The following is a 25,753-nucleotide window of genomic DNA, read 5'->3' on the forward strand; positions in this document are numbered from 1 at the left end:
ATCTCAGTTGGTTTCAATGATAGTGGTCAGTTATGCTTTTTGAGAGAAAGATACTGCAAAACATAAAAGCTTTGTTCATTTGTTCCAAAAGCATTCATGAAGTCTCCCTGTGTTCCAGGCACTGTGCCCTCAAAAAAGTCACAATCTAATGGAGAGATAGACCAATAAATAGACCTTTCTATTATAGAGGGATCTGAGCTCACAGTTAAAAAGTGCAGGGTTCTGAAGGAGCAGAGGGGCATCGTCTCACCGAAATGCAGTGGGTATTATCATTTCCACTCCTAATCTTTTCCTTTGTCTACAACAGGAGCAGGATGGGGCTGATTTTCAGCTGCCATCAGGAGTCCCAGAGCCCATCTCAAAGTGTGGTGATCTGGATGTCATCTTTGAATATAGAGCTGCCAGCCAGAAACTCACAGTGACCATCGTGAGAGCACAAGGCCTTCCGGATAAGGACCGAAGTGGCATCAACTCCTGGCAAGTTCATGTAGTCCTGCTGCCCAGTAAGAAACAGAGGGGCAGGACGAGCATTCAGAGAGGACCCAACCCTGTCTTCAAGGAGAAGGTCACCTTCACCAAGCTGGAGCCCAGAGATGTGGCTGTCTGTGCCGTCCGCTTCCGCCTGTACGCTGCCCGCAAGATGACCCGTGAGAGAATGATGGGAGAGAAGCTGTTCTATCTCAGCCACCTGCACCCAGAAGGGGAAATGAAAGTGACTCTGGTTCTGGAGCCAAGAAGTAACATCAGTGTGAGTAGGTTAGATGGTGCTGCCAGTGACGTGGTGTGTTCAAGGATGTGGAATTGTCAGCCCTTGATTTAGTACATTTGGCCTGTGAAATTCAACACTTTAATGTAATTTTCCATTTGGTTCTCCTCATCCTTATAAGCCATGATTTGCACTTTATGCTTCCCTGGGTTTTTATGCCCATCTTCCTTATAACCTGATGGATGTCCATTTTAAGAAATAAGAGCACAGTGTGTGTTGGGCATGGGAAAACCAGGAGAGGTGGCTAGGCCTTCTAGTTAGTTAATAAATGGTCCTACCACCCATACTCCTGCTCCTCCCACCATATGCATTATGATGCACTCAGAGATGGGACTCTCAAGGTGAGGTGCTTGACACATGTGCTTACGGCTGCAAACAGTCGCCTAAAACTCCAGCCACTTTGAAGACCTTCCATTTATATGACCAAACGCCTCCTTGTGCCCCATCCTCTGCCTCCCCTGGGGTTTTGAGGAAAGAAAGTGCAGCTTGAATGTCTGCAAATGGGCATCTCACTATTGCCATCGGTGTAGTGTGACTATTACCTTTTAAAAAACACGTAAAAAGATCAGGTCGCTCTCTAGGGCCAATCAGTCATTCATTCAGAGATGTTTACTGAGTGCCTGTTCTGTGTCAGGTGCCATGAAGGGGATTCAGGAAAGGACAAAACAGGCGATTGTTCCATCCTCAGGGAGCTTACAATCTGGCGGAGGAGGGTGACAGTAGGTAAACCAAAACAGGAAGGAAAGACAATGACCGAGGCTGCTGTTTGTTCAAAAGAGTCAGAGACAGTTTCTCTGAGGTGGTGATAAAATACAGAATTCAAGAAAAAAGCTGGTGACATGTGGAGGACAAGGATGTCAGACTGAGAGAATGGCACACGCAGGTGTTGGGGTGGGAAGGTACTCATCATGTCTGAAGGAGAGGAAAGGAGTCAGAAAGGTTAGAGTGTAGCCATGGGAGATCCAGCCAATTATATTTTTAGTAGATGTCTCAAAATTAATATCTCCTGACTCGACATCCCGATTTTTGCCTCCCTAATTCTGTTCCACCTATGGTCTTCCAATCTTGGCTAAAAGCAATTTCATCCTTTTAGTTGCTCAGATCAAAAATCTTACAAGTCCTTTGTGACTTCTCTCCTTTCCACCTGAAATCCTATTGGCTCTGTCTTCAAAAATACAACCAGAACCCGACTTTCTGCTGGAAGAAATGGCCTCCTACATTCTCCCTGCTTTTGTCTCTGCCCCTCAGACTATGCCCAACATGGGCTCAGAATGAGCCTTTTAAAGCATAAGCCAGATCACGTCGCATCTCTGCTCAAACCCTTATTTTTCCTTAAGCTTTGAGTAAAGCATATCTGAAATCGTGAACAACAGAAGTCACAGGAGGTCAGGTGTCCTGCCGGCACCGTAGAACTCAGGGTTAGATATGATCACACCTCCGTTACCTGTGCCAGGCCCTGTGCTGTGCTCTGGGAGCACAGAGTTGACTGGGGAACATGAGTCAGTATGAAAGAACTCTGAATATAAAAAATTTTCCATTCGCCAGTTATTGGTTAAGCATGATTATATGCACTGTGGCCTGAGAGGTTTATAAGGATTGGGAATTTGCTGGGAGAGGCAAGCTATGCAGCCCACAGTAGATGCTTCTGTAGAAACACAGGGGAGGGGGGATCCTCATCCAAAACTAAACAAATATTCCATTGTTGGGTTATCATACCCAATAGGTTCTTATCTAAGGTGCTTATCAAAACCACCTGGCCCCATAGTTTACAAATTGTATTCCATGAAAGCAGGGGCTCTAGATGGCTGGATAAACAGGATATTTTCCTACAGATGTAAAGAATACTTAATTACTCTTAATTCATTTATTCATTGGAGTTTCTGATAAGAAGTTTTAGGAAATGATATTAGATGTGGAGAAGAAAGGTTTGAGCAAAGTTCCATGTACTTATTTCTGGTGAAGGAAGTGGTGGCCCCAGGAGGCTGGCTGGTTTCCCTTGCAAAGCTGATTCCTATTCCCCCTTCCTAAAGGAGAATCAACTTGGTGATCGATTTCCCTCTTTTCTTCTTGATGTATCTTTGCATCAAGAGGGTGCTTTGGAGAAGCAAGCACGTGAATAAACAGAAGGCCGAGGCTCTTCCTTGGGCTCACCTGTTGCCTGCCAGGTCTCTGAGATCTCAGTCCATGTGTCAGCTTCCTTATCAAAAAGTTGTAAAAGTGCTCATTTTCAATGTCATTTAGTTTTTAGGAGGAAAAACAGAGCATCAGGCATATTCCTGACAACCAAGCAGAACTAGGGACCAAATGTCCTATGCGGTGGTAGACATCCAGTGGTCATTTCTTTTCCCAGCGAAGACAAAATGCCCTTTGAATTGCCCCATTCATCACAAAGCTGCAGAGAACGAAGTGGATGGGTTCCATAGAAGCACTCGAGCACAAATCACACAGGAGGGAATTTTGGTCTATATTAAATGTATTATTAGCTCTCTGTGTATCTTAGAGGGTTTGATTTACACTAGTAATAACATCTTGGTTCATTTTGTCTTTGGAGAGGAATTATTGAATGGAGACAGCTCTTGAAACAAAGATGTCAGTTAATAATGCAGGGGATCTCGTCCCCGGCCGGCTCCCCAGGCCCATTATCATTCCCACGGAGTGCGCCCTTCCTTCGTAATCTTTGGCAGCCATTGAGACTGGGCCACAATTTCACCAAACATAATATTGGCTTTCTGTAAGAGAGAGAAGTGCAGCGTGCACCAATGGATTCTTTGTTTTTCTTCCCCTCCAGAGTGGAGAGTCTCCGCTCAGCCCATCTGCCGTTTCTCACAGTGATAGTGCTTCATCCACACAGTCGCTGTCTCATGGAGGGGCACCAGAGCTGTTGGTGGGGCTGTCCTACAATGCCACAACGGGGCGATTATCTGTGGAAATGATCAAAGGCAGCCATTTCCGAAACCTCGCTGTGAACAGAGCGCCTGGTAAGTGCATGTCTATTCCCCCAGCTCTGTTCCTTCCAGGAGCAAGTACAAGGCTGTGTGTGCTTTCATCTTAAGTCTTTAACTTTTACAATAAAAGTGATCTTGGTATAGCTTAGAGAGTTTTTACAGAGTGATACCTCCGTGTTTTTTAATTGTCTTTCTATTTAATTAGATTGGAGGCTTCTTTGATACCTAGACATATCTTGACATAAAATAGGCTGACCTCTATGTGTATAGTGTGTATGAGAAAAGAATGGCGTATTTTCAGCATCATAATATGTATGGGCAATTACATTTCCGTGGCTGGATAAACAGGATATTTTCCTACAGATTCAAGGCCCTCAAACACCTTCAAAGAGGCAGGTCTACTTGCTTACCTACTAGCTTTGCTCTGATCTGTGCAATTCGCTTGTCTTAATCTTGGTAAACTCATTTAGAGAAAAAATAATAATATCTTCCTCATGGGATTTCTTTTGGGGTGCAAATAAAATGATTTATGTACAGTGTTAGCACAGTGCCTAACACATAGTGAGGATACTAGAAATGTTAGTGGTTATGGTGTTGATGGAGGAGGAAGATCTGGGGCAACACAGGCCTGCCTCACCACTTCTGAGATCACCACTGGAAAAAAGGGCTCAAGACTTACTCCAATAGCTGCAGTCCAGGGTTCAGGAAATCAGAATAAGAAAGCAGTTCCTGCCAACTACCTTTCAAAGCCCAAGAAGTTAGAGATTGAGCACTGGAATGATGCTGCTTACAATGAGTTTACCTTTAATGATCTTGTTTGTCAGCAAAAAACAGCTTAAAGGGGGGGCAGGAAGATAATTTTTGCCTCTGTTCTGCCTTGTGGATCTCATGTAAGCACATCTACTCAAAGGATCCAAATTTGTATCCAGAATGCTAGCTGCAAGAGAGTCTGAAAAATGTTGACTTTCCAGTCTTTCAAGTATAGGAAGGTAAATTAGAAGGGGGTAGAGTGGAGTGCAAGTGAGCCTGTCACTATCAGCAACAAAGTCTTCCTGAAATAAGGATGAGATCAATAACTACATGATAGGCTGCGCAGGGCAATAAATTCCGGCCTCATGTCAGCATCGATGAAGAGCCAGCATAGCTGGTAGAAAAAGGTTGGTTCTACCAACCAAATCTGAGCTCTTACTCTTTATTTAGGGGGCGGGGGGCTCTTATTCTATTTAGCCTTTAATTGTGCTGCATCCCATGAAATCTCCATTCACTGGTACCTTGTTAGCCAATCTGTATTAAAGCTATTAGAGCAAGTTTGTGGAAAGCCCCACACTCTGGATAACAGAATATACTGATGCATAAACTATAATCTGAGTTGACTCTCAGAACCAGGTGAGAGCTATTTAAAATATATATTAGGTGCTGTTTGAACAGGTACACTTTGTTAGATACAGCTTTGCATTTTTTTCTTTATTGATTAAGGTATTGCATATGTGTCCTTCCCCCCCCCCATTGCCCCCCCCCCCCCGTTCATGCCTCACCCCTGGTGTCTGTGTCCATTGGTTATGCTTTTATGCATGCATACAAGTCCTTAGGTTGATCTCTCCCCCTTACCCCCACCCGCCTCTACCTTTCCTCTGAGGTTTGGGCATCTGATCGATGTTTCTCTGTCTCTGGATCAGCTTTGCTTTTTAAAATAGCTTTGGATTGATGAAAGATCTGAATTCAATGCTTTATCTTCAGAGTTTTTGCTGGTCTCTTTTTCTGTCCTTCTGGGGTTTGGTGAGATCTGAACAATTTTGGGGGAAGAACTTGGTGGCACTGCAGAGATTTAAGGGGAGGTGGTCTCTTAATGATGTCTCTTTCCAGTGGATGCTGGGAAACTTTATTTTGTATGCTGGGTGGTACCAGGAAATATAGGAGATGGGGGAGGATAGCATGGTGGCTATGAAAACATCAGCTGGAGGCCAACAAGCTAATATGTAAATTCAGGCTCTGCCACTTCCTAGTTGTGAGTTGCTAAAGTTTTCTGAATCTCAGTTTCCTCATCTGTAAAATGAGGTCATAATATATACTTTCTAGGTAAGGCTATTGCATATAAAGCGATGCTGAGGATGCTATTATTATATTTTCATACATTTCTATATGAAAGAAAATACGCCAAAGGGAAATTCTTACAACAAATGTTTACAACAAAATAGGAAAAAATAATTTAGAAATTGATTTGATCCAGAAGTTTAAGTCAGTTTGGCATTTACAACATGACTTTTCTTAGACATAGCGTTGCAATTTAACTTAAAATGTAATTGACATGCTGTGTCTTTGCAACCAAAGTAATAGAAGACAATGTTGCTGCGATGCTAGCAATTAAAACAGAAATCCAAAAGGGAAGACAGAAGTTTTTTGTTTATGTAGAATGCTGGTCCTTGAGGAAAATCCAGCACAATTAGGAGGGGTTGAGAAAGTAGAAGGTTCCTTTGTGAAAGGGATCTCTTGCCACTTTCAAGGGCTTTAGTTGTTGATGGCTTTGGTTCTTCATTATGTCTCACTTCATTACACCACAAGCACCACTTTGGCAGTCGTCAGGCAAGCTTAGAATACATTTTTAGTTCCCATATGGAAGAGGACAAGGGAGAGAAAGGATGAGGGAACATGAGTTTTATGAGGTAATTGAGCAGAGTTGGAAGAAACAGGAGGGGAGAGGATGCAAGTGGGGAAATGAGTGGGCCTGGGAGCGGGGGTGGTGGAGAGACCTTGCCAAGTGCACTGGCCTCCAAGGTGGAGGTGATGGGAGGATGTGGGACCAAAAAGCCCCATGGAAGACCCCACCATGAAGGAGGTGCCTGCCAGGGGAGAGACACATGTAGGAACATGTATATGCAAGGGTCACAAATCTTGTGCTTGGGACTCTTGGCATTGGTGCAGTTATCTAGTCTGTAAGAGGGGACATCAAGCCTGTCTTACAGGGTGGCTATGATAATGTGAAGAATCGTTCTTAGGGAATCTGAAGGGAAAGAGTCGCTGAGCCTGAGTACTGGGAGCTTTCCTTGTCTAGAATATTGAGGATTCTAAATCTTTCTGGAAAAAAAGGCTGGGATTTAGATGTGAGAATTTTTTGTCTCAAAATATATCATGAAACAGAAGATAACTTTGAATTCAGAGCTTGATTCAGTCAGATGACTGTTCTGATATTTTAAACTTGTCTTCTTAAGCAAGATAGAAGAGTTGGACAAATAATAGTTGAAGTTCCTCTCCTCTATTAGGGTCTTGGAAGAAATGTAAGACCCATTGCGAAACTTTTGAGTTAAATCCTTGGGGAGAAGGCTCAGTGAGGGGTAGGTTTTACTCTGATGAACAGGAGCTGGTGGAGGCCTACTTAGAGATGTAAGTCTCCACCTCCCGCCACCCCCAGAATAGCTAAAACTGAAAAGACCAATTCCACCAAGTGTGGAGAATACATTCTTGGTGGGAGTAGAAAATGAAACAACCACTTTGGGAAAATTCCTGTCAGTTTCTTATACAAGTCAAATGCACTGAAAATCAGCAGTTCCATCTTAGGCATTTAACTATAAGTTTAAAAAAAGATCTGCACAAGAATGTTCCTAGCAGCTTTATTCATAATGTCAAAAACCAAAAAAAGTCTTCATGTCCTCATGAATGAATCAACAAATTAAGATATATGTGTATTGTGGAATACTATTCAGCAATACAAAGGAATGAAATTAACTGAGGCATTTAACAGCATGGAGGAATCCCCCAAACATTCCATTTATATGAAGTTCTAAAATAGGCAAAACTCATCTAGAGTGAATTTAGAAAGTAGAAGAGTGGTTGCTTTAGGATTGGTATTGGTGGCAGGATGGACTGGACAGGGACAGGAGAAAATATTCTGGGGTGATGGACATGTTTTATATTTGTGTTAAATGGATGTTCGCATTTGTCAAAACTTATTTGGGTTTTGGACACACAATGCAATATATAGAACATGTATCATAAAAACGTACACTTGAAACTTATATGCTCCTATTAACCAATGTCACCCCAATAAATCTAATTTAAAAACTTACTGAATGGTACTAGGATTTTTACATTTAACTATATGTGAATTTTAACTTAATATAGAAAAGAACCATAAAATATTGAACTCTAGTTAATTAAAAGCATGCTGAAATGATTAGGGTCAGGAGTAATGATGGCTACAGCTAAGATGGATTGATGTTTAGATAGATGGATATTTATATAAGAAAGCAAACTGTGTTAGTTCAGACTGCTATAACAAAAATACCATAGACTGGGTAGCTTAAACTATAGTAATTTATTTCTCCTGGTTGCGGAGGCTGGGGACTCCAAGATCAAGGTGCCAGCGCTCCTGGCAGGCAGACACGTTCTTGTCATGTCTTCACACAGCAAGAGGAAGAAAAAAAATCATCTCTCTCGTGTCTCTTCGTATAGGGCATTAATCCCATTCATGAGAGTGTCATCTCATGACCTAATCACTTTCCAAAGGCCCCAAATACCACCAGACCTTCAAATGGCTTCACTGAGGATTAGGGCTTTAACATACGAATTTTGGGAGGATGTATACATTTAGTCCATAGCGCAAATGGAGCAAAACATCACAATTGAAGAATCTAGGTGTTGGGTTTATGGGTGTACACTGTACAATCTTAGTTATAAAATTTTGGGCAGAAAAAATGGCCTGGAATGGTTCAGCTGGGTCCGGAGGATAAAAATAAAACAAGAGAGCCATAGATAGGGGTATTGTGTGTGTGTGTGTGTGTGTGTGTGTGTGTGTGTGTGTGTGTGTTTATTATGGTGACATCTCAAGGTTGAACTCTATTTCCCTGACTCATCCTTGAATGGGATAGAGAGAGTACCAAGCAGCTGAACCTCTATAAACCAAATTCATCCTAAGGAAAAGTATGTGATTGGGCATATCTTCCTTTTCAAGTTTAACCTTTTCTCTATTCATCTGGTAGGTAGGTAGACAGATAGGTAGGTAGATAGGTAGATAGGTAGATAGATAGATAGATAGATGATAGATAGATAATGTAGACTTAGATATAGATATAAAATCTATCTATCTATCTATCTATCTATCTATCTATCTATCTATCTATCATCTTTTTGGTGAAAGTGCTCATGTTATAAAGTATAAATTGCTGTGTTATTGTTTTTTCAAATTAAAGGTATGCTAGGGAAGATAAACGAGGCTATTTGAAATTACTGAAACTAGCTCATAGATCTGATTCAGAAAGAGTATATAAATGAGGTAGCAACATGAACTAATCTTAACCTACATCCCATAACCATGTGCCAAGGAATCATTCCAGGCCCTTCCAAGGTAACATCTCATTTAGTACATGTGGTCAGTATTCCAAATACTGTTGTCACGATTGCTGTTAGGATGGTGCAGGATAGTCTCCACACCTGTAGGCGGCGGGTGGTCCAGGTGAAAAGCAGCTTCTAGCGGCTGGGAGACATCTAAAATCCTGACGCGCATTTGCAAATGCTTTTGAAAAAGTCACCATTGAGAATTAGAAGCATTTGATTATCTATTGAATTTGGCTTCATGGGAAGGCAATTCTCCAACCATTTAGCAGCTCTGTTCTGTCCTTTTCCTGCGCCTGCCACACAATTACTGCATGGCCTTGACATTTTATTTAACCTCCCCGAATTTCATTTTCTTCCCTATTAAATGAGGTCAACAAGCTAATGTTACTGATACAAGTGCTATGTTAAAAAAAATGTTAGCTATTCTGCTGCAGGTTCTCTCTCTCCAGCTCCATCATTGCCATGCCTCTGTCTCCAATGTGTACGTGTGTGTATATACACACATGTAATGGTCCTTGTCAAACACTGTCATTAAGCTGCCCTGCCAGTTAAAACAAGTTCCCAAGCCTCTCAGCATGTGCAGGATTGGCTCTGTGTGATAATTACCTCCCAAATGATAATACTTACAGCAGCAGCATATTAACCTTGTTAGGCAGTCACAATAGCAGAGACCAGAGGAAAGAAAAACAAAAGGCAAATCAGGCTGCCTCATTTTAGTGTGAAGGAGGGAGGCGGGGGTGCGCGCTATGACTGAAGTGCCCAGAGACAGGAACTAAACAAAGATGTGGGGCACCCACCTTCATTAAAAATCCCGGCCCAGGTTTCAGTGAAATACAATGAGTGTTTACTAATAGCCACTTTGTGCTCAGTAGGACCAATTCATAGAAGGATTTCCATGTGGCACTAACTTATTGAGAACATAAGTGGTCTTCCTTTACTTACATCAACTCATTTAATTCTCACCACCATACCCAGCTTAGGAAATCTGAAAAGCAACAGGAGAGAAAATACAGTTCCCATAGCATATGAATTCTATCTCAATAACGCTGTTTAAAAAAAGAAAAAATAACAATATAAAAAGGAAAAAATAACAATAAAAAACTCAGTTACCTGCAGAAGAATAACAGTAAGACAGAGGACAGACCTCTCCACAGCAATGATAGAAGCCAGAGGACTTGAAGAGAATATCATTCTAGTCCTGAGAGAAAAACATTCTCAACTTAGAATTCTGTTCAAGTAAAGGAAAAATAAGATATTTCCCAAAACGTTTGAAAGGTTTTATCACTGAAAGAACTACTAACTGATGTATTTGGGGAAGAAGGAAATTGAACATGGAAGAAGTGATGTGTAAGGAAGAGTAATGAACAAAAAATGGTAAATATGTAGATAAATATAAGCATACGTAGACTGCATAATAAAAAATAGCAATAGTAGGAAAAGTGACCAATATTGGGAGTACAACCACGAAGTGGAAATAAAATTCTAGGCAGAAATAACATGAAGTATGGGAAGAGGAGATGGAAATCAAAGAATTCTAAGGTCCTAATGTTGTTTAAGAGATACTGATTAATTTGAGACATTAAATGAGGTGTACATGTTAAAATTTTAATCCAACTTTCAAACCAAGAGAGGGAATAAATCAGAATAAAAAACTTCAGTTAATACAACAGAAAGCAGAAAAAGATATTTAAAAGCATAGAAAATTCAGAATAGATAGAAAGCACAAACCAACACAATAAAAATCAATCAAATATATGTACTACTCTTTGTAATACTTTAAGCAATAAAACAAAATTAAAAAAATCAATCAAAATATATTAGTGGTCATAATAAATGTAAAGGAACTGCTATATAAAAATAGATATAACATTAGATTAATATTTCTCTTCTCAATACTTCCCTGTCTCTTCTCTCCCCAACCTCTCACATACACTGCAGTTTATGTTGGGCCCACTCACCAGCATCCTAATGAGAGAGAAAAAACAAACAAACTAATAACCAACACATTGGACTTGTCTCAGGAATGCAAGGAAAATTTAACATTAAGAGAATCTGCTGGTGTAGTTCACCATATTAACTGATTTATGAGAAAACATGGTTTTCTCAATAGGCGCAATTGAAGCTTTTGATAAAGTTCAGTGTCCATTATTGAGAAAATAATTATTCTTAGCAGATGAATAATAAAAAGTGTATTAGTGTAGACTCGGCTGTGATGCAGTAACAAATATATCCTACAGTCTCAGTGGCTTACACAGCAAAGGTTGATTTCTCTCTCTTTCTTTAAAGATATATTTTATTGATTTTTTACAAAGAGGAAAGGAGAAGGATAGAGAGCTAGAAACATCGATGAGAGAGAAACATCGATCAGCTGCTTCCTGCACACCCCCTACTGGGGATGTGCCCGCAACCCAGGTACATGCCCTTGACCGGAATCGAACCTGGGACCCTTCAGTCCGCAGGCCGACGCTCCATCCACTGAGCCAAACCGGTTAGGGCAGGTTGATTTCTCTCTTGCATCACTTTCCAAAGTGAGTCAGGTGACTCCTCCAATCTGTGATGAGTGCAGGCTCTGTAATCAGGAGATAGTAGCACATTCACATGTGAGCTCCATCATTGCCATGAAAGGGGAGGAGGCAGCATGGGAGACTTCTTGGTGGGAGTGGTTGAAGATAGCCACGACTGAACATCTCTTCTCATATTCTGCTGTTCAGAACTCAGCCACATGGTCCAGTCAACTCAAATCTGGTGAGAAGCCTACATCTTAATTTGGTATTTGACCTAAATCGCTAGCCATTGTCCATCTCTTACTATTTGGAGGTCTAGGAGCAATCAGCCTTTCCAACCACAAAAGGGTCTGAATTCCTGCATGCTCTCTTTTTCCTTTCCCTTGCCCTTGCATACCGGTCAGTTCTTTCCCAGGCTTACCTCTCACCTCCCTGCACCTCCCAATGAAGCCAGTCGCACTGAATACTCACTTTTAACATTCTGTTTTTCAATCTGTCTCCTGGAGCAGCAAGCTCATTAGGCGTATGCTCTTCCTTCGAGTTCTAGCAGATGGTGGTTTTTATCATCATGTAACATGGATTATGGATCTCCGCTGTTCTGGCCTCTGATATTAGTTTCCTCATCACCTGGCACCAACTTCTAGGCCGGTGCCCATTCTTTTTTTTTTCTTTTCTTTTCTTTTTTATGGTCACACTCCAGTTCAGATTACTGATTACTACATCAGGCTGATTTTGTCAGGAAAATGCTCTAGGTAATTTGGAAGTTATCACAGGGTTTAACCCTGGGGAAGAAATGTCAGCAGGGTTTCTTCAGGAAGTCCTGAAGTTCAGGTATCACAGGAAAGAAGCCTATCTGGTCTGTGAGCTGTGAACACACCAAAGGGGTGATTCTCACAAGGATGTTTGAACACGTGGGCAAACCCTTGCTTTGCAGGCTTCTAATGCTGCACATGTGGCTGCACCTGCGCCTACAGTTACGGCTCCCCTTTCCAGTCTCATGAATGTAGCTTTCATTAGTTTAGTCCAGCTGGGGTCTCACAGGCCAGAGATTTAGGCAAATGTAGTTTTATGGCTTGACACCCCTTTGGTACAGAAAAGAGCTTAGAAAGGTGGAAATGGTATTGCATATCAACAACTAATATAAGGTACAGAAGGGAACTTGCTTATCCTCAATAGTGGGCATTTTAAGAAAATATAGGGTGCCCCCAAACAATGTATACACACTTCAACAGCTGATAGCTCAATTTTGAAAATGAACTGTATTTTAATAAACACTGCCTTTATAATTATTCATATTGTGTGTGTATATATATATTTTTTGGGAACACCATATATATGTTTGTTAATCCTCACCCAAGGATATTTTTTCCATTGCTTTTCAGAGAGAGTGGAAAGGAGGGAGGGAAGGGGAGAGATAGATAGAGAGCGGTTGGTTGCCTCCTGCACTCACCCTGACTGGGGCTGGGGATTGAACCTGCAACCCAGATACATGCCCTTGATCAGAAATCAAACCCGAGACTCTTCAGTGTTTGGGCTGATGCTCTAACCACTGAGCATCACCAGTGCCAGGGCCTCACTATCATTCTTAAATCCTGAAATCCCTTCAAAGTCAGGACAAAATAAGGCTCCCACCAGCATCTCTTATTCGACATTAGGCTGGAGGCTGAAGGCAATGCAATAGAATAAGAAAAAAAATATATGGTTATTTACATAAAAATACAAGAAAATCTACAAATTTAGCCCTAACCAGTTTGGCTCAATGGATAGAGTGTCGGCCTGTGGACTGAAGGGTCCTGGGTTCGATTCCTGTCAAGGGTATGTACCTTGGTTGCGGGCACATCCCCAGTAGGAGGTGTGCAGGAGGCAGCTGATCGATGTTTCTCTCTCATTGATGTTTCTAACTCTCTATCCCTCTCCCTTCCTCTCAGTAAATAATCAATAAAAAATATATTAAAAAAAAGAAAATCTACAAATTTAAACTAAGACGTTTCTTATACAAAATCAATTGTTTTCTAATGTATCAGGAACAATTAAAGAGTAGAGTTTTTAAACATCACTATTTACAGCAGCAATAAAATATCTAAGCTATTTATACATTTACATATCCTATCTAATAAAAGAGAAACATGGTAATTGGCATACGACTGCTACCCTTCCCATTGGCTAATCAGGGAGATATACAAATTAGTTGCCAGCCAAGATGGCGGCCGGCAGCCAGGCAGCTTGAAACTAACATGAGACTTGCTTGCTTCAGTGACGGAGGACTGCAACGTTCCCCGCCTGCCGCTGCAGACCTCTGAGCCTGCAGTTTGAAACATAGTTGCAAAAATAGAAGCTAAACAAAACCCCAGAAACCAGCTTTCAGCTAGCCGGGATCTCAGACCGGGAGTTGATACAGAGTTTCAATTGTAGAACCTAAACCAGATACCTGCTTTCAGGAGCAGAGGCCTAAGAGCTGGAGCCTCAGAGCTGAAGCTGGCTCAGAATAAAAAAAAAAAAAAAAAAAAAAAACAAAGAAAAAAAGTAGCAGATGGGAGCTTCAGTCCCAGCCTGAAAACAGCCCTCAGCCCCTCACCCAGACTGGCCAGGCACCCCAGTGGGGACCCCCACCCTGAAAGGTGTGTGACCAGCTGCAAACAGCCATCATCCCCTCATCCAGGCTGGCCAGGCACCCCAGTGGGGACCCCCACCCTGATCCGGGACACCCTTCAGGGCAAACCAGCCAGCCCCCACCCGTGCACCAGGCCTCTATTCTATATAGTAAAAGGGTAATATGCCTCCCAGCACCAGGATCAGCGGAGTCGCGAGGTCTCCTGGCACTGGGATCAGCATGACAGGGGGCAGCGCCCAAACCCCCTGATCACCCTGCGGCTCTGTGTGTGACGGGGGGCGGGGCCACAACCTCCCTATCAGCCCTGCTCTGTTCCTGACAGGGGAAGGTGCCCCAACACCCTGATCAGCCCTGCTCTGTGCCTGATAGGGGGGAGCTCCCCAACCTCCTGATCGCCCTGCAGCTCTGTGTGTGACAGGGTGCAGTGCCCCAACCCCCCACCCCACGGGCCCTGCTCTGTTGTGTGACTGGGTAGAGCCATAACCTCCCCATCGGCCCTGCCCTGAGTGTGAGAGTGGCGGCACCCCAACCCCCTGATCAGCCCTGCTCTGTGGGTGATAGAGGGCGGCGCCCCAACCCCCTGATCCGCCCTGCTCTGTGCGTGACAGGGGGGAGCTCCCCAACCCCCTGATGGGCCCTGCTCTGTGTGTGACAGGGGGGAGCTCCCCAACTCCCTGATCGGCCCTGCTCTGTGCATGACAGGGGGGAGCTCCCCAACCCCCTGATTGACCCTGCTCTGTGCGTGACAGGGGGGAGCTCCCAACCCCCTGATTGGCCCTGCTCTGTGCGTGACAGGGGGTGGCGCCGCAACCTCCCCATCAACCCTGCCTTGAGTGTGACAGGGGGTGGTGCCCCAACCCCCCAATGGGCCCTACCCTGAGCATGACCGAGGGTGGCATCACAACCTCCCAATCCACCCTGCTCTGTGCATGACAGGGGGCGGCACCCCAATTCCCCAATCGGCCCTGCTCTGAGCCCGACCAGGGGCTGCACCTAGGGATTAGGCCTGCCCTCTGCCACCCGGGAGCAGGCCTAAGCCAGCAGGTCGTTATCTCCTGAGGGGTCCCAGACTGCGAGAGGGCACAGGCCGGGCTGAGGGACCCCCCCTCCCCCCCGAGTGCACAAATTTTTGTGCACCGGGCCTCTAGTATATGATAACTATAAAATATGAGTGAAAATTATGGAAAAATTATAAAACTTTCTAAAACACACAAAAGGAAACTAAATTGATACCATGTTCATTGGTGAGAATATTTCATATTATGAGAACAACTTTTCCCAAATTAATTTATATATCCCATATAATCCCAATCAAAATTCCAACAGTGTTTTTTTGGTATGTTTTGCCCTTAAAAAAAAAAAAAAAAACTTATAAGCTGATTCTAAAATTCATATGTAAGAGCCAGTTAAATCAAGAAAAAACTTAGAATAACTTGGTTTTTAAAAAGATGATAGAGGGATTCTTTTTAGCAGTATCAAGACATATTATGAAATGATGATAATAAATATCACCAGGCTTAGGGAAAGACATTCAAACTTAGAAACTTGATATCTGACAGACATATTACAAACCAGCAGGGAGATAATGGACTGTTTAATGATAATGCTTCCCATATGGAAAAATAATTAGACCCCTACTTCACACCACACACAAAGATCAATTTCAGTGGATTAAAAATTAAATGTGGTAAGTCAGAGAAAAACAAATAGGGTATGATTTCACTTACATGTGGTATCTTTTTTTTTAAGATAGATACAGAGAACACATTGGTGGTTTCCAGAGGTGGGAGATGTGAGGGATAAAATGGTCAAAAGGTACAAACTCTCAGCTATAAGATAAATAAGTCCTGGGGATGTAATGTACAGCATGGTGACTATAGTTAACTTACTGTATTGTATGTTTGAAAGCTGCTAAGAGAGTAGATCTTAAAAGTTCTCATCACAAGAAAAAGAATTTGTAACTATATGTGGTCATGGATAACTAAACTTACCCATGGGCAATCATCCTATATAATAAAAGGCTAATATGCAAACCAACCAAACGATGGAATGAATGGTTGCAGTGACGCACATTGACCACCAGGGGGCAGATGTTCAATGCAGAAGCTGCCCCTGGTGGTCAGTGTGCTCCCACAGGGGGAGTGCTGCCCAGCTAGAAGCTGGGATCATGGCTGGCAAGCACAGCGGCAGTGGCAGTAGCCTCTCCCACCTTTGTGGCAGCACTAAGAATGTCCAACTGATGGCTTAGGCCCGCTCCCCACAGGGACTGGGCCTAAGCTATCAGTCAGACATCCCCCGAGGGCTCCCAGGCTATGAGAAGACGCAGGCCGGGCTGAGGGACACCCCTCAGAGTGCACAAATTTCGTGCACTGGGCCTCTAGTCTATATATATAAAAGTCTAAGTGACCAATTGACCGAATGACTGAATGACTGGTTAACTGCTTGTTATGATGTGCACTGACCACCAGGGGGCAAATGCTCAATGCAAGAGATGCCCCCTGGTGGTCAGTGCACTCCCACAGCCAACCTCCTGTGGCTGGCCAACATCCTGTGGTCCCTCCCCCTGGCCAGCCAACCTTGCGTGGACCCTCCCCCCAAATGGCTGTCCCCACCCCCACCCCCCCATCAACCCTGATCACTGGCAGGCTGAGGGACCCCACCCATGCATGAATTCATGCACCAGGCCTCTAGTTTCACTATATATACTAGTACATATGTCAAATTATTATGTTGTACACTGAAACTAACAATGTTATATCTAAAAAAGATCAAATGTGAAAAAAAAATTCTTAAGACTTATAGAAGAAAATACAGGAGACTATTGAGTTTAGCTAGAATTTCTTAATTTTGTTTAAAAATAATCAACTAAAATGACAACATTGATAAATTTGATACCATAAAATTTAAAACATTTATGCTGCAAAATGTACTATAAACAGAGCAAAAAGATAAACTACAAGTAGGGAAAAGATACTAGTAGGAAACATAACAATGATTCTGTATCTAAAATTTATAAAAGCCAGTAATTCACTCCTGGGTATATACTAGAAAGGGTCTCAAATATTGGTACAATGCAAAATATAGAAAAATGTTCCCTGAACTATTTTCAGTTCTTGGTTATTATAAACAATTAAATATCCATTCATTAAAAGTAGGGATAAGTGCATTGTAGTTTATTAAACACTGTAGTTTATTAAAATAAATGAATCAGATTTATATATCAATATAGATAATATAACAAATTTAATATCAAATGAAAAAAATAAGTTTTGGGAAGTCATAAGCTAAAATATCAAATATTTTTTAATGTGCAAAATATTGTTAAATATATTTTGAATATCTTTACTTATATTGTGAAAACCCAACATTCATTTACTTAAAGGGTGAAAATCTAAAGACATACATGAAAGTTCTCCAGGTAGCTAGGTTGGTTAGAGTGTCATTCTGATATGCCAAGGTTGTGGGTTCTATCCCAGATCAGGGCACATAAAAAAGCAACCAACGAATGCATAAATAAGTGGGATAACAAATCAATGTTTCCCTCTTTCCCTCTCTTCCTCCCTCCATCTCTCCACCTCCTCTCTCTTTAAAATCAATAACTAAAAATTAAAATAAACACATACATGCAAATGATGCAGTCCAAACCCAGGATATTAGTTACCTGTGAGAAGTTGAACAGGATCAAGGAGGAATACTCAAGATTATCTTTAATCGTAATATTTTATTTCCTAAAAGTCAAACAAAAAGCAAAAAGATCAATAGTAAATAAGACAAATACTAAATATTACAAGTCTGGGTAGATACTGAATATGTGAATTATTATCCTCTACTCTTTTACATATGTTTAAAATGTTTGATAGTTGTTAATAAATTCAAATGACGAAATTCCTTTCCCATGCCCAGAATATCATGGTTCCCCTGCCCTCATCCTGGGGCTGCGTTTGTTGTACCAGGTGGTAGACTGTCATGCTGCAAAGGGGTAGCTTTTTGTATGGGCTATAGAAATAGCCATTGTGGTATCACATTGATTCTTGGGAAAAATTACTTCTGAGTTCCAAGAGATGTACTTGGTGCCGTGATACATTGAGGAGGTGTGTACAGGAGCCCTCCCTTACTGCGGGGGATATGTTTCATGCACCCTGGTAGATGCCTGAAACTATGGATAGTATACTGACCCTAAGTGTACTATGTTTTTCCTATACACATGTGCCTATGATAAATTTTAATTTATAAATTAGGCATAGTAAGAGATTAACAAATTAGTAATAAAGTAGAACAATGAGAACAATATACTATAATAAACGCTACGTGAATATGCCATTATTAAGTAAAACCAGGTTGACTTGAACACAAGCTCAGAGATATCGCAACAGTGGATCAGATAACCCAGGTGGCTTCTAAGTGGCGAACAGTGGGAGTGTGTCCAGCCTGGATACTGGGAACAAAGGGATGAGTCACCTCCCCGTAGAACTGGGGGATGGTGGGAGATTTCATCAAGATCCTCAGGATGGCATGCACTTTAAAATGTATGAATCATTTATTTCTGGAAATTTTCACTTAACATTTTCTGACCGTGGCTGATCACGGCTAACCGAAACCATGGGAAGCAAAACCAGAGATGAGGGGGGACTGTTGTGCTGTTACACTTTTTTTCTCCCACTCGTGGCACACGTGCAGGTAAAGCAGTTGGAGAACTGAGTTGGCAGAACAGCATCCAGCACTTCAGGGATTGTGACCCATTCCATGTTTTGATCATAGTTTCAAGTTACTGAAGACACTGAGAGACTTTCTACCTCGTCGTCAGAAGATAAAATATTGCTTGCTGTTGTTTTGTAACAAGTATAATCAATTTCAAAGAATTAAAAAAGAGCTCAGTTAAGTTGTCTATTTACTTCGGTGGATCTTTCTCTATCCGTTTGGACTGGTGCTCATCAGAATAAGTCACCGAACCCCAAAAGACCCAAGCCCTGCTCCCCACTCTTCTACACAGCAGAATGCCCTGATCCTCTGGTCAGGTTGTTAAAAAGCAAGCACATCATTCCTGCTGATAAAGGTTCCCCTGTGAGCCAGAATGATCAGCACCATTTCCTTCCTTCGGCCAGGTGTCCGCAGACTGGATTGTTTATGAAATTATTATTTCCCCTTCCTGTCACTTACAATTCAGGGATGGTGGCTTGGTAGGAGGTGGCCTTTCTCGTAACTAGAAAACAGTCTTGCGACAGGATAAAGCTGGAAATTGCTCTCTTTGTGAAATAAGCAGGTCCTTGCTTGCAAGGTTAACTCAGTTCCCACTGCCACCCTGGCAGCAGAATTCCCAGTGCAGTTTGGTGGCTGGATTGAACTTTTCCTTCGGGAATCATGTAGCCCTACAGAGGCAGCAATGCTAATTCACTCCCCCGTTGTTGGTTTGCTGATAGCTTTTCCGTAAAGCAGTTTGAAGAGTGGAGAGCCCGAGTCTGAGAAAGAGAAGTGTTTTCCCACCTGAAGTGTAATTTCACACCTTGTGTTTCTCAGTGGATAAGTGCATAAAACAACACATCGAACCAGGAGAGGGAAAAATCAACATAGAAAGAACACCGCAGGTTGTATTTTGTTTCCCATCCTACAATGCTCTCCTCTACGTAGATTACAGAGACCTGGGTTTACGCTTGTAAAAAGTTTGACTGGTTTTAGGTGGGAAAGTGAGCAGTAAACACAAATCAGCTTTCAGTCTGTACAGTATGTACAGAACAATAGAATTTGGAAAGCACCTTAGCATTTAGGATTTTTTAAAAATAGAGCATACGTAAGTTAGTGGTAAAAGTCATAGTTAAGAAAAAAGTCAAGAAATTGATGTGATTTTCCTAAAAATATAATTGTTTTAGGAATGATGTTCTTTGTAATGATCCTTTCAAGAATTTTAGCAAAAGTAGTAGACTATATCAGTGATTTGGACGTTTTCTTTCCTTTCTATAAATGACTAAATATATGATGCTAGTTACCATTTTACAACATAATAGTGCAAGGATCATCAAACAAGCTGCATTTTGCAAGTTTGGAAAAACTTGAGACCAAAAGAACAAAGAAAAGTTGAGCATCCTGGCTAGTCATGAGCATTCATTATAAAATACTTAATACTTATTGAATGTGTGCTACATGTTAGACCCTGGGCCAGGCTTTGGATACAATAATAAACCAGGCAATTCCTCCTTTACCATTGGGGTACTGAGAGTCTTGCAGACAAGTAAACAAGCAGTAAAATACTGGGTGATACGTGCTGAGAGAAGCTAAAATAGGATTAAATTTTTTTTTTCCGATTACAGTTTACATTCAGTATTATTTTGTATTAGTTTCAGGTGGGTAGCACAGTGGTTAGACAATCATATGCTTTGCAAGGTGTTCCCCACAATATTGCCAGTACCCACCTGACAGCATGTGTGGTTATGACGATGCTATTGGCTATGTTTTCTATGCTGTGCTTTACATCCCTTGCCTACTTTGTGACTACCAATCTGCTTCTCAGTCCCTTCACCTTTTCACCTACTCTCCAACCCTCCTCCCCTCTGGCACCCATCAGTCTGTTCTCTGTATCTATGTCTGTAAAACTTGATTTTGATGAGACCCCCTGGAGGGTTATCTGAACTAGGCCTGGTGGGGAAGGAGAGTGATCAGGAAATCTGGATAAAGTAACGTCCAAACCAAACCAGTGAGCAGAAGTCACGTGAAGGTGGGTATCACTTGGGATATCGGGACATGTATAACTTGTGTAAAAGTGAAAGGGAAAGAGAGCAGGTGGGTTTGGAGGGATGCAGGTAGTTCAAAATGGTTGGATTACAATTTGTAAAGGCAACAGTGGTGTGCAATAAGACTAGAAGATAAACAGGGCCCAAATATTTAGTCTATATAAAGAAATTTAATTTTATCCTGAGACGAGTGGGAAGTATTGACAAGTTTGTTTTTGCTTATTAGTGAAAGTGACATGACCAGATAGGCATTTTACAAATATTGCCTTATCCAGTGACTGGTGTTCGGTGAGCAAGCGTGCAGGAATGCAGGTGAGAGATGCTGAGATCTGAGCTTATGCTGTACACTGAGAGTTCAGTGGCATTGGGGATGCAAAAAAGTGGGTGGATGGGGAACTGCTCAGGAGGTAGAATCAATAATACTTGGTGATTCACTGGCTGGACCAGGGTGAGGAAGCCAGTCTTGTCAAAAAAATGCAGTCCTGATTACTGATTTGGATCATTGAGGGGATGATGTTATGAGAGATGGGGGACAGTGGAACAGCGAGTGTTTGAGTTGGGAACCTGATGAGTGTGAGATGTGTGTGGGATATCCATGAAGAGAAATGTAGTATTCTGTTGGATCCTGAGCTCGGGAGAGACATCTAGGCTAGAGAGACGGATTTAGTAGTTGTCACTGAAGCCAGAGTTGGTAGTTGTCATTGAGTAGATGAGACGGTCCAAAGAATACGTACATGTGAGAAAAGAAGGGACTCTTAAACTCAGGCACAAAACAGTATTTTGACAATGGAAAGGAAAACATGTATAGAGCAAAATCTACACATTTATCTTGTTGATAAATAAAATGGGAATGAAAAACTGCATGTGCATAAACACGATTGCATCTATGGCTGTGTGTGTATATAGTACACTTCTGCATGTGTAGGGCTCCTATGAACATCGGCAAGGTGCCTGACAGTGGGCTGCATGAAACATTATGCTTTCCAGGTAATAATCCCTTTCCTTAATCGCTCATGTAAAATATGTTAGTCCCACGGCAAGTACCAGGCCTAAGGATGCTGATCAGTATGTGAAAAGGAAAAATTTGCTGCCCATGTAAATACTACAACTAGTCCAGCAAAACTGAAAGCACTGATGATTTTTCATTTCCGTTGTGCTTTGTTTTTTCTTAGATACATATGGAAAGCTCTTTCTCCTCAATTCTGTGGGTCAAGAGATGTTCCGCTGCAAGACGTCCATTCGACGTGGTCAGCCCAATCCTGTCTATAAGGAGACCTTTGTTTTCCAGGTGGCCCTCTTTCAGCTCTCTGATGTCACCTTGATGATCTCCATTTATAACAGGCGCACCATGAAGCGTAAAGAGATGATTGGTTGGATTGCTCTGGGTCAAAACAGTAGTGGAGAGGAGGAACAAGACCATTGGGAGGAAATGAAGGAGACCAAAGGCCAGCAGGTCTGCAGATGGCACACCTTGCTCGAATCCTAGGTTTGCCCACAGGTGTCTCTATGCTACACCCCCGTTGGTGAATCTAGTGGTTGACCTCTAACACCAACTCAGTGTATGCTGGCAGGCTCTTTAAAGACAGGCTTTCAAATAGGGATTGGATTCCACTAACCACTAGAACATTCTGTGTGGGGGATGGGGGTGCTGTGGGGGGAGGAGATCTTTGGTTTTCTCAAGGTTTGAATTGGATTTAAGTATTGTGATTTTTTTTTTAAAATTCTACATATATAATCAACTATGTGGAAAATGTTACCATAGTTGCAAGCAGTGAGGATGAGTTAATTTGTGTTAATAGGTTATTGAGGTGGTTCAGGCTGTGGGAAGAAGCTTCTCCTGCTCTCTTGTCTCTTTGCTTGAACAGTAACCTCAGATTGCAAGGGAGCTGTTAAATGTTACTGTTTGTAACCACTTACGCTTATAAATCAGAATTGTCTTAATATGGTGCAAAAAACTCCAAAATACAGAAATGAGTCAGACACTCAAAGAAGAATGTAACTGTCACCCATAGGCTCCTATTTCACATTTTTCTCTTTTTCAAACTCCCCCTCACTTAATTACCTAACAAACAAATGTCATAAACGTGCACTTATAAAAGAAATTTGTATTAATTAAATACCTCTTTCTATTGAATATATTGTGATTTCCTATGAGGTTTGGTTAGCTAAATCTTTTTGAAGCTAAAAAATAGTTCAAAAACGACTGTTAAAAGACCACTTGTCTCCTTTGAATATATTTCAAACCTGTAACTTCCAAGGTTTTTATGCTCTTTTTCTCACCTAATAAATTCTTGCAGAACGAGAAGAAAACCAAAACTACCTAGTTAAGTCATGGATTTATTGATTTTTCTGAATCTAGTGTTTTCCTTTTACATTATACTTTTATCTATATGCAACGACATATTCAGACATATATTTTGAATGTACACCTGCATGTGAACCATACTTCTTATGCAATATTTTCCATCGGTAGAGCATATTAAATTGTAAACAGTGGGTCTTTAATAGTGTTGATTCGACGGATTCTTGGAAATGAATGTGTTAAAATACCGGTGAGTGGAGAAATATTTCCAGCTTGTATGGAATGACACTAAATCTTTCTTGCAGCATTTGATGTGCCTATAATTGTCATATTTCACGGCATTTGCACCAACATGTGATAGTCACTGCCTGCCTCTGGGCACGTGCCATTTGGAACAGTGATGTTGTGTGGTTATGAGCATGAAATTTTACTTCCAACTGACTTTTACATATCTGTGCAGTGCATGTTTATTTCATTTTTTTCTTAGATCTGAGCCCTTAATTTCAATTACTTTAAATCGGCTGTCACAGAAAAAGGGAAGGAATGTGTGTACATGTCACACTGCGCCCGTGTGCAGCTCTTCCGAGCAATTGCCCAGGCACTTATTTTTAGCTTTTGTGTTTCGCTGTTGACTTCTTGCTGTCTGTGGGAAGAGCGATAGCTAGTGATGGATGTATACAGTTAAAAACACATAACTCCTCCTCAGCTCTACATTTGGACAGATTGTAAACGTAGGCTGTAACACTGGAAGAACATATTTATTCCTTACAGCCTGTGATGGTTATCCCGACAAGACCAGCCTAGGGCAGAGGATAACCCTACCATGCTTTCCCGGTCCGACATTGGGAAGAAGTGTTTTCGTGTAGAATAATCAGAATAAGCAAAATAAATTAATATCTTCATTTCTTTTCAGGTCACGGGAGTTTCACATGTCATGCCTTTCAGTTACTAAGTAATAAAACCATGCCCTTCTGGGTTTTTACCCCCCGTCTTCCTTGGGAAGACCTCAAAGTGCTTTTCCAACGTTATATCCATTAACTGCTGAGTGGTGTTCGCAGTGTGGCTGTGTCATCGAGCAGAACTGAGTGCAATTGATTAAGTAGCGGCACAAAGAATTGGCTTTTCACATCCCTTACTCTCTTTATGGGCTTGTGTTTAAAGGGAAGTAGAGCAGCCTTGTTATGCCTGCCTTTATGCAGTCACATAAAAGCAGCATTCACTTTATAATTTACATTTGAAAAAATCTGCATATATTGGACAGACAGTCCTGGATCCTCCCCCCCCCCCCCCCTCATATTTTCCTGCCCTATGTTTCGCTGCATCCTTCTGCTCACGGTGCCCAGGAATCACCTCCACTTCCTTGTCTGCTGCCTGGACCCACCCCTTTGTAAGGGTTTCTGCTGGTGTAGTGAAGGTATCTGTGTGTGTGATCTGCTTCCCAGTGGTCTGCCCAGGACATACAGTTGCAGGAATGTGCAGCATCTGAAGGGAAGAGATGCCTGAAAAGCACTTTTAGTGTTTATAATGTTACAATGTTGGTGCTACTCACCGTGTGGGATGTATGCACGCCTTTAATATGCAGCAGCATCCACCCTAACGCTGATGCACACATATAAAATGCTAATGACAAGACACATGAAAATCTGAGGCTGGATTTTTTTTTTTTACATTGATTTGAAATTCTGGTTTACTAAGATCTTTCGATTTTGTGCACTTAAACTCCCTGGTTTTCTTGGCAGTCTAGACATCATGTATTTCACATGTTTTTCACTCGAGCTTTTACATCTACATTTGCTTTTCAAAGGAGTTAGGAGAGATAATTAGTTGGTTCTGAAGTAAAAAAGCTGCTCTTACATATCTAGCTGATAATTAATATCTCACAGGGACATTGCAATTGAGGAAGCACCAGTATTTGTTGCATGAGTTGTTCTCGCCACGATTTTTCCTGAAGAGGTGCTTTGTAAATAAGATTGTTGAGAGAGATGCATGCACCGGGTTTATGGAAATTGACCCTCTAGTGTGCCTTCTTGCGGGGCATGAGTTCATACTGAATTGTGATGTGCTGGTTTTGCCCACCACGGTGGCTACTCTTGCGCTCCCTGCTACCCTCTGACTACTGTTGGGTTTGTAAATGGGCCATTCACCAGGCAGCTGAGCACCTGCTCTCTCACTGCTGACCCCTTCACTGAGTCCCAGTGTGATGCTCAGTTGTTTGGGACCGTCTTTGCTGATGTTGCATAACTGTGAGGGAGGCCTTGCCTCCCTAACAGAAGTACTTGTAATGCCGTTAGATGTCTTACACTCAGAATTCTCCCTGTACAAAGTTTGAGAAAGAATCCTCACCACGATTTCAAGGGGAAAAGAGAGTATGGTACCACACTGTCACTCCTTCACTCTGCTTCTCCTTCAAAGACAATAATTGACCTCAAGTGTTGAGTTCCTCTGTAGTGCTGGGTGCTTCAGGCAGCTTGCGCAATATTTTACAACTTGTTGATGCTTCTTGGGCAGTAACTGTGCTGTACATCCTGGCTGCACTAGACGGTCTTATCTGAGAATCAAAACTCTTTTCTTTTCA

At 41.9% G+C, this 25,753-nt stretch overlaps 1 protein-coding gene across 1 annotated transcript in view; it reads left to right on the plus strand.

Annotated features, from left to right (window-relative positions):
* SYT16 (synaptotagmin 16) overlaps positions 1 to 23,666 on the plus strand; it is a 237,860-nt gene extending 214,194 nt beyond the window's left edge. The window contains exons 5-7 of the mRNA XM_036309320.1: positions 308 to 748; positions 3,555 to 3,744; positions 22,049 to 23,666. Of these exons, the coding sequence (XP_036165213.1) occupies positions 308 to 748; positions 3,555 to 3,744; positions 22,049 to 22,362 (945 nt within the window). The 3' untranslated portion in view covers positions 22,363 to 23,666. The remainder of the gene's footprint in view (positions 1 to 307; positions 749 to 3,554; positions 3,745 to 22,048) is intronic.
* The last annotated feature ends 2,087 nt before the right edge of the window (positions 23,667 to 25,753 follow it).

This window comes from Myotis myotis, unplaced genomic scaffold (assembly GCF_014108235.1).
Source record: "Myotis myotis isolate mMyoMyo1 unplaced genomic scaffold, mMyoMyo1.p scaffold_m19_p_1, whole genome shotgun sequence".
Taxonomy (NCBI): Eukaryota; Metazoa; Chordata; class Mammalia; order Chiroptera; family Vespertilionidae; genus Myotis; species Myotis myotis.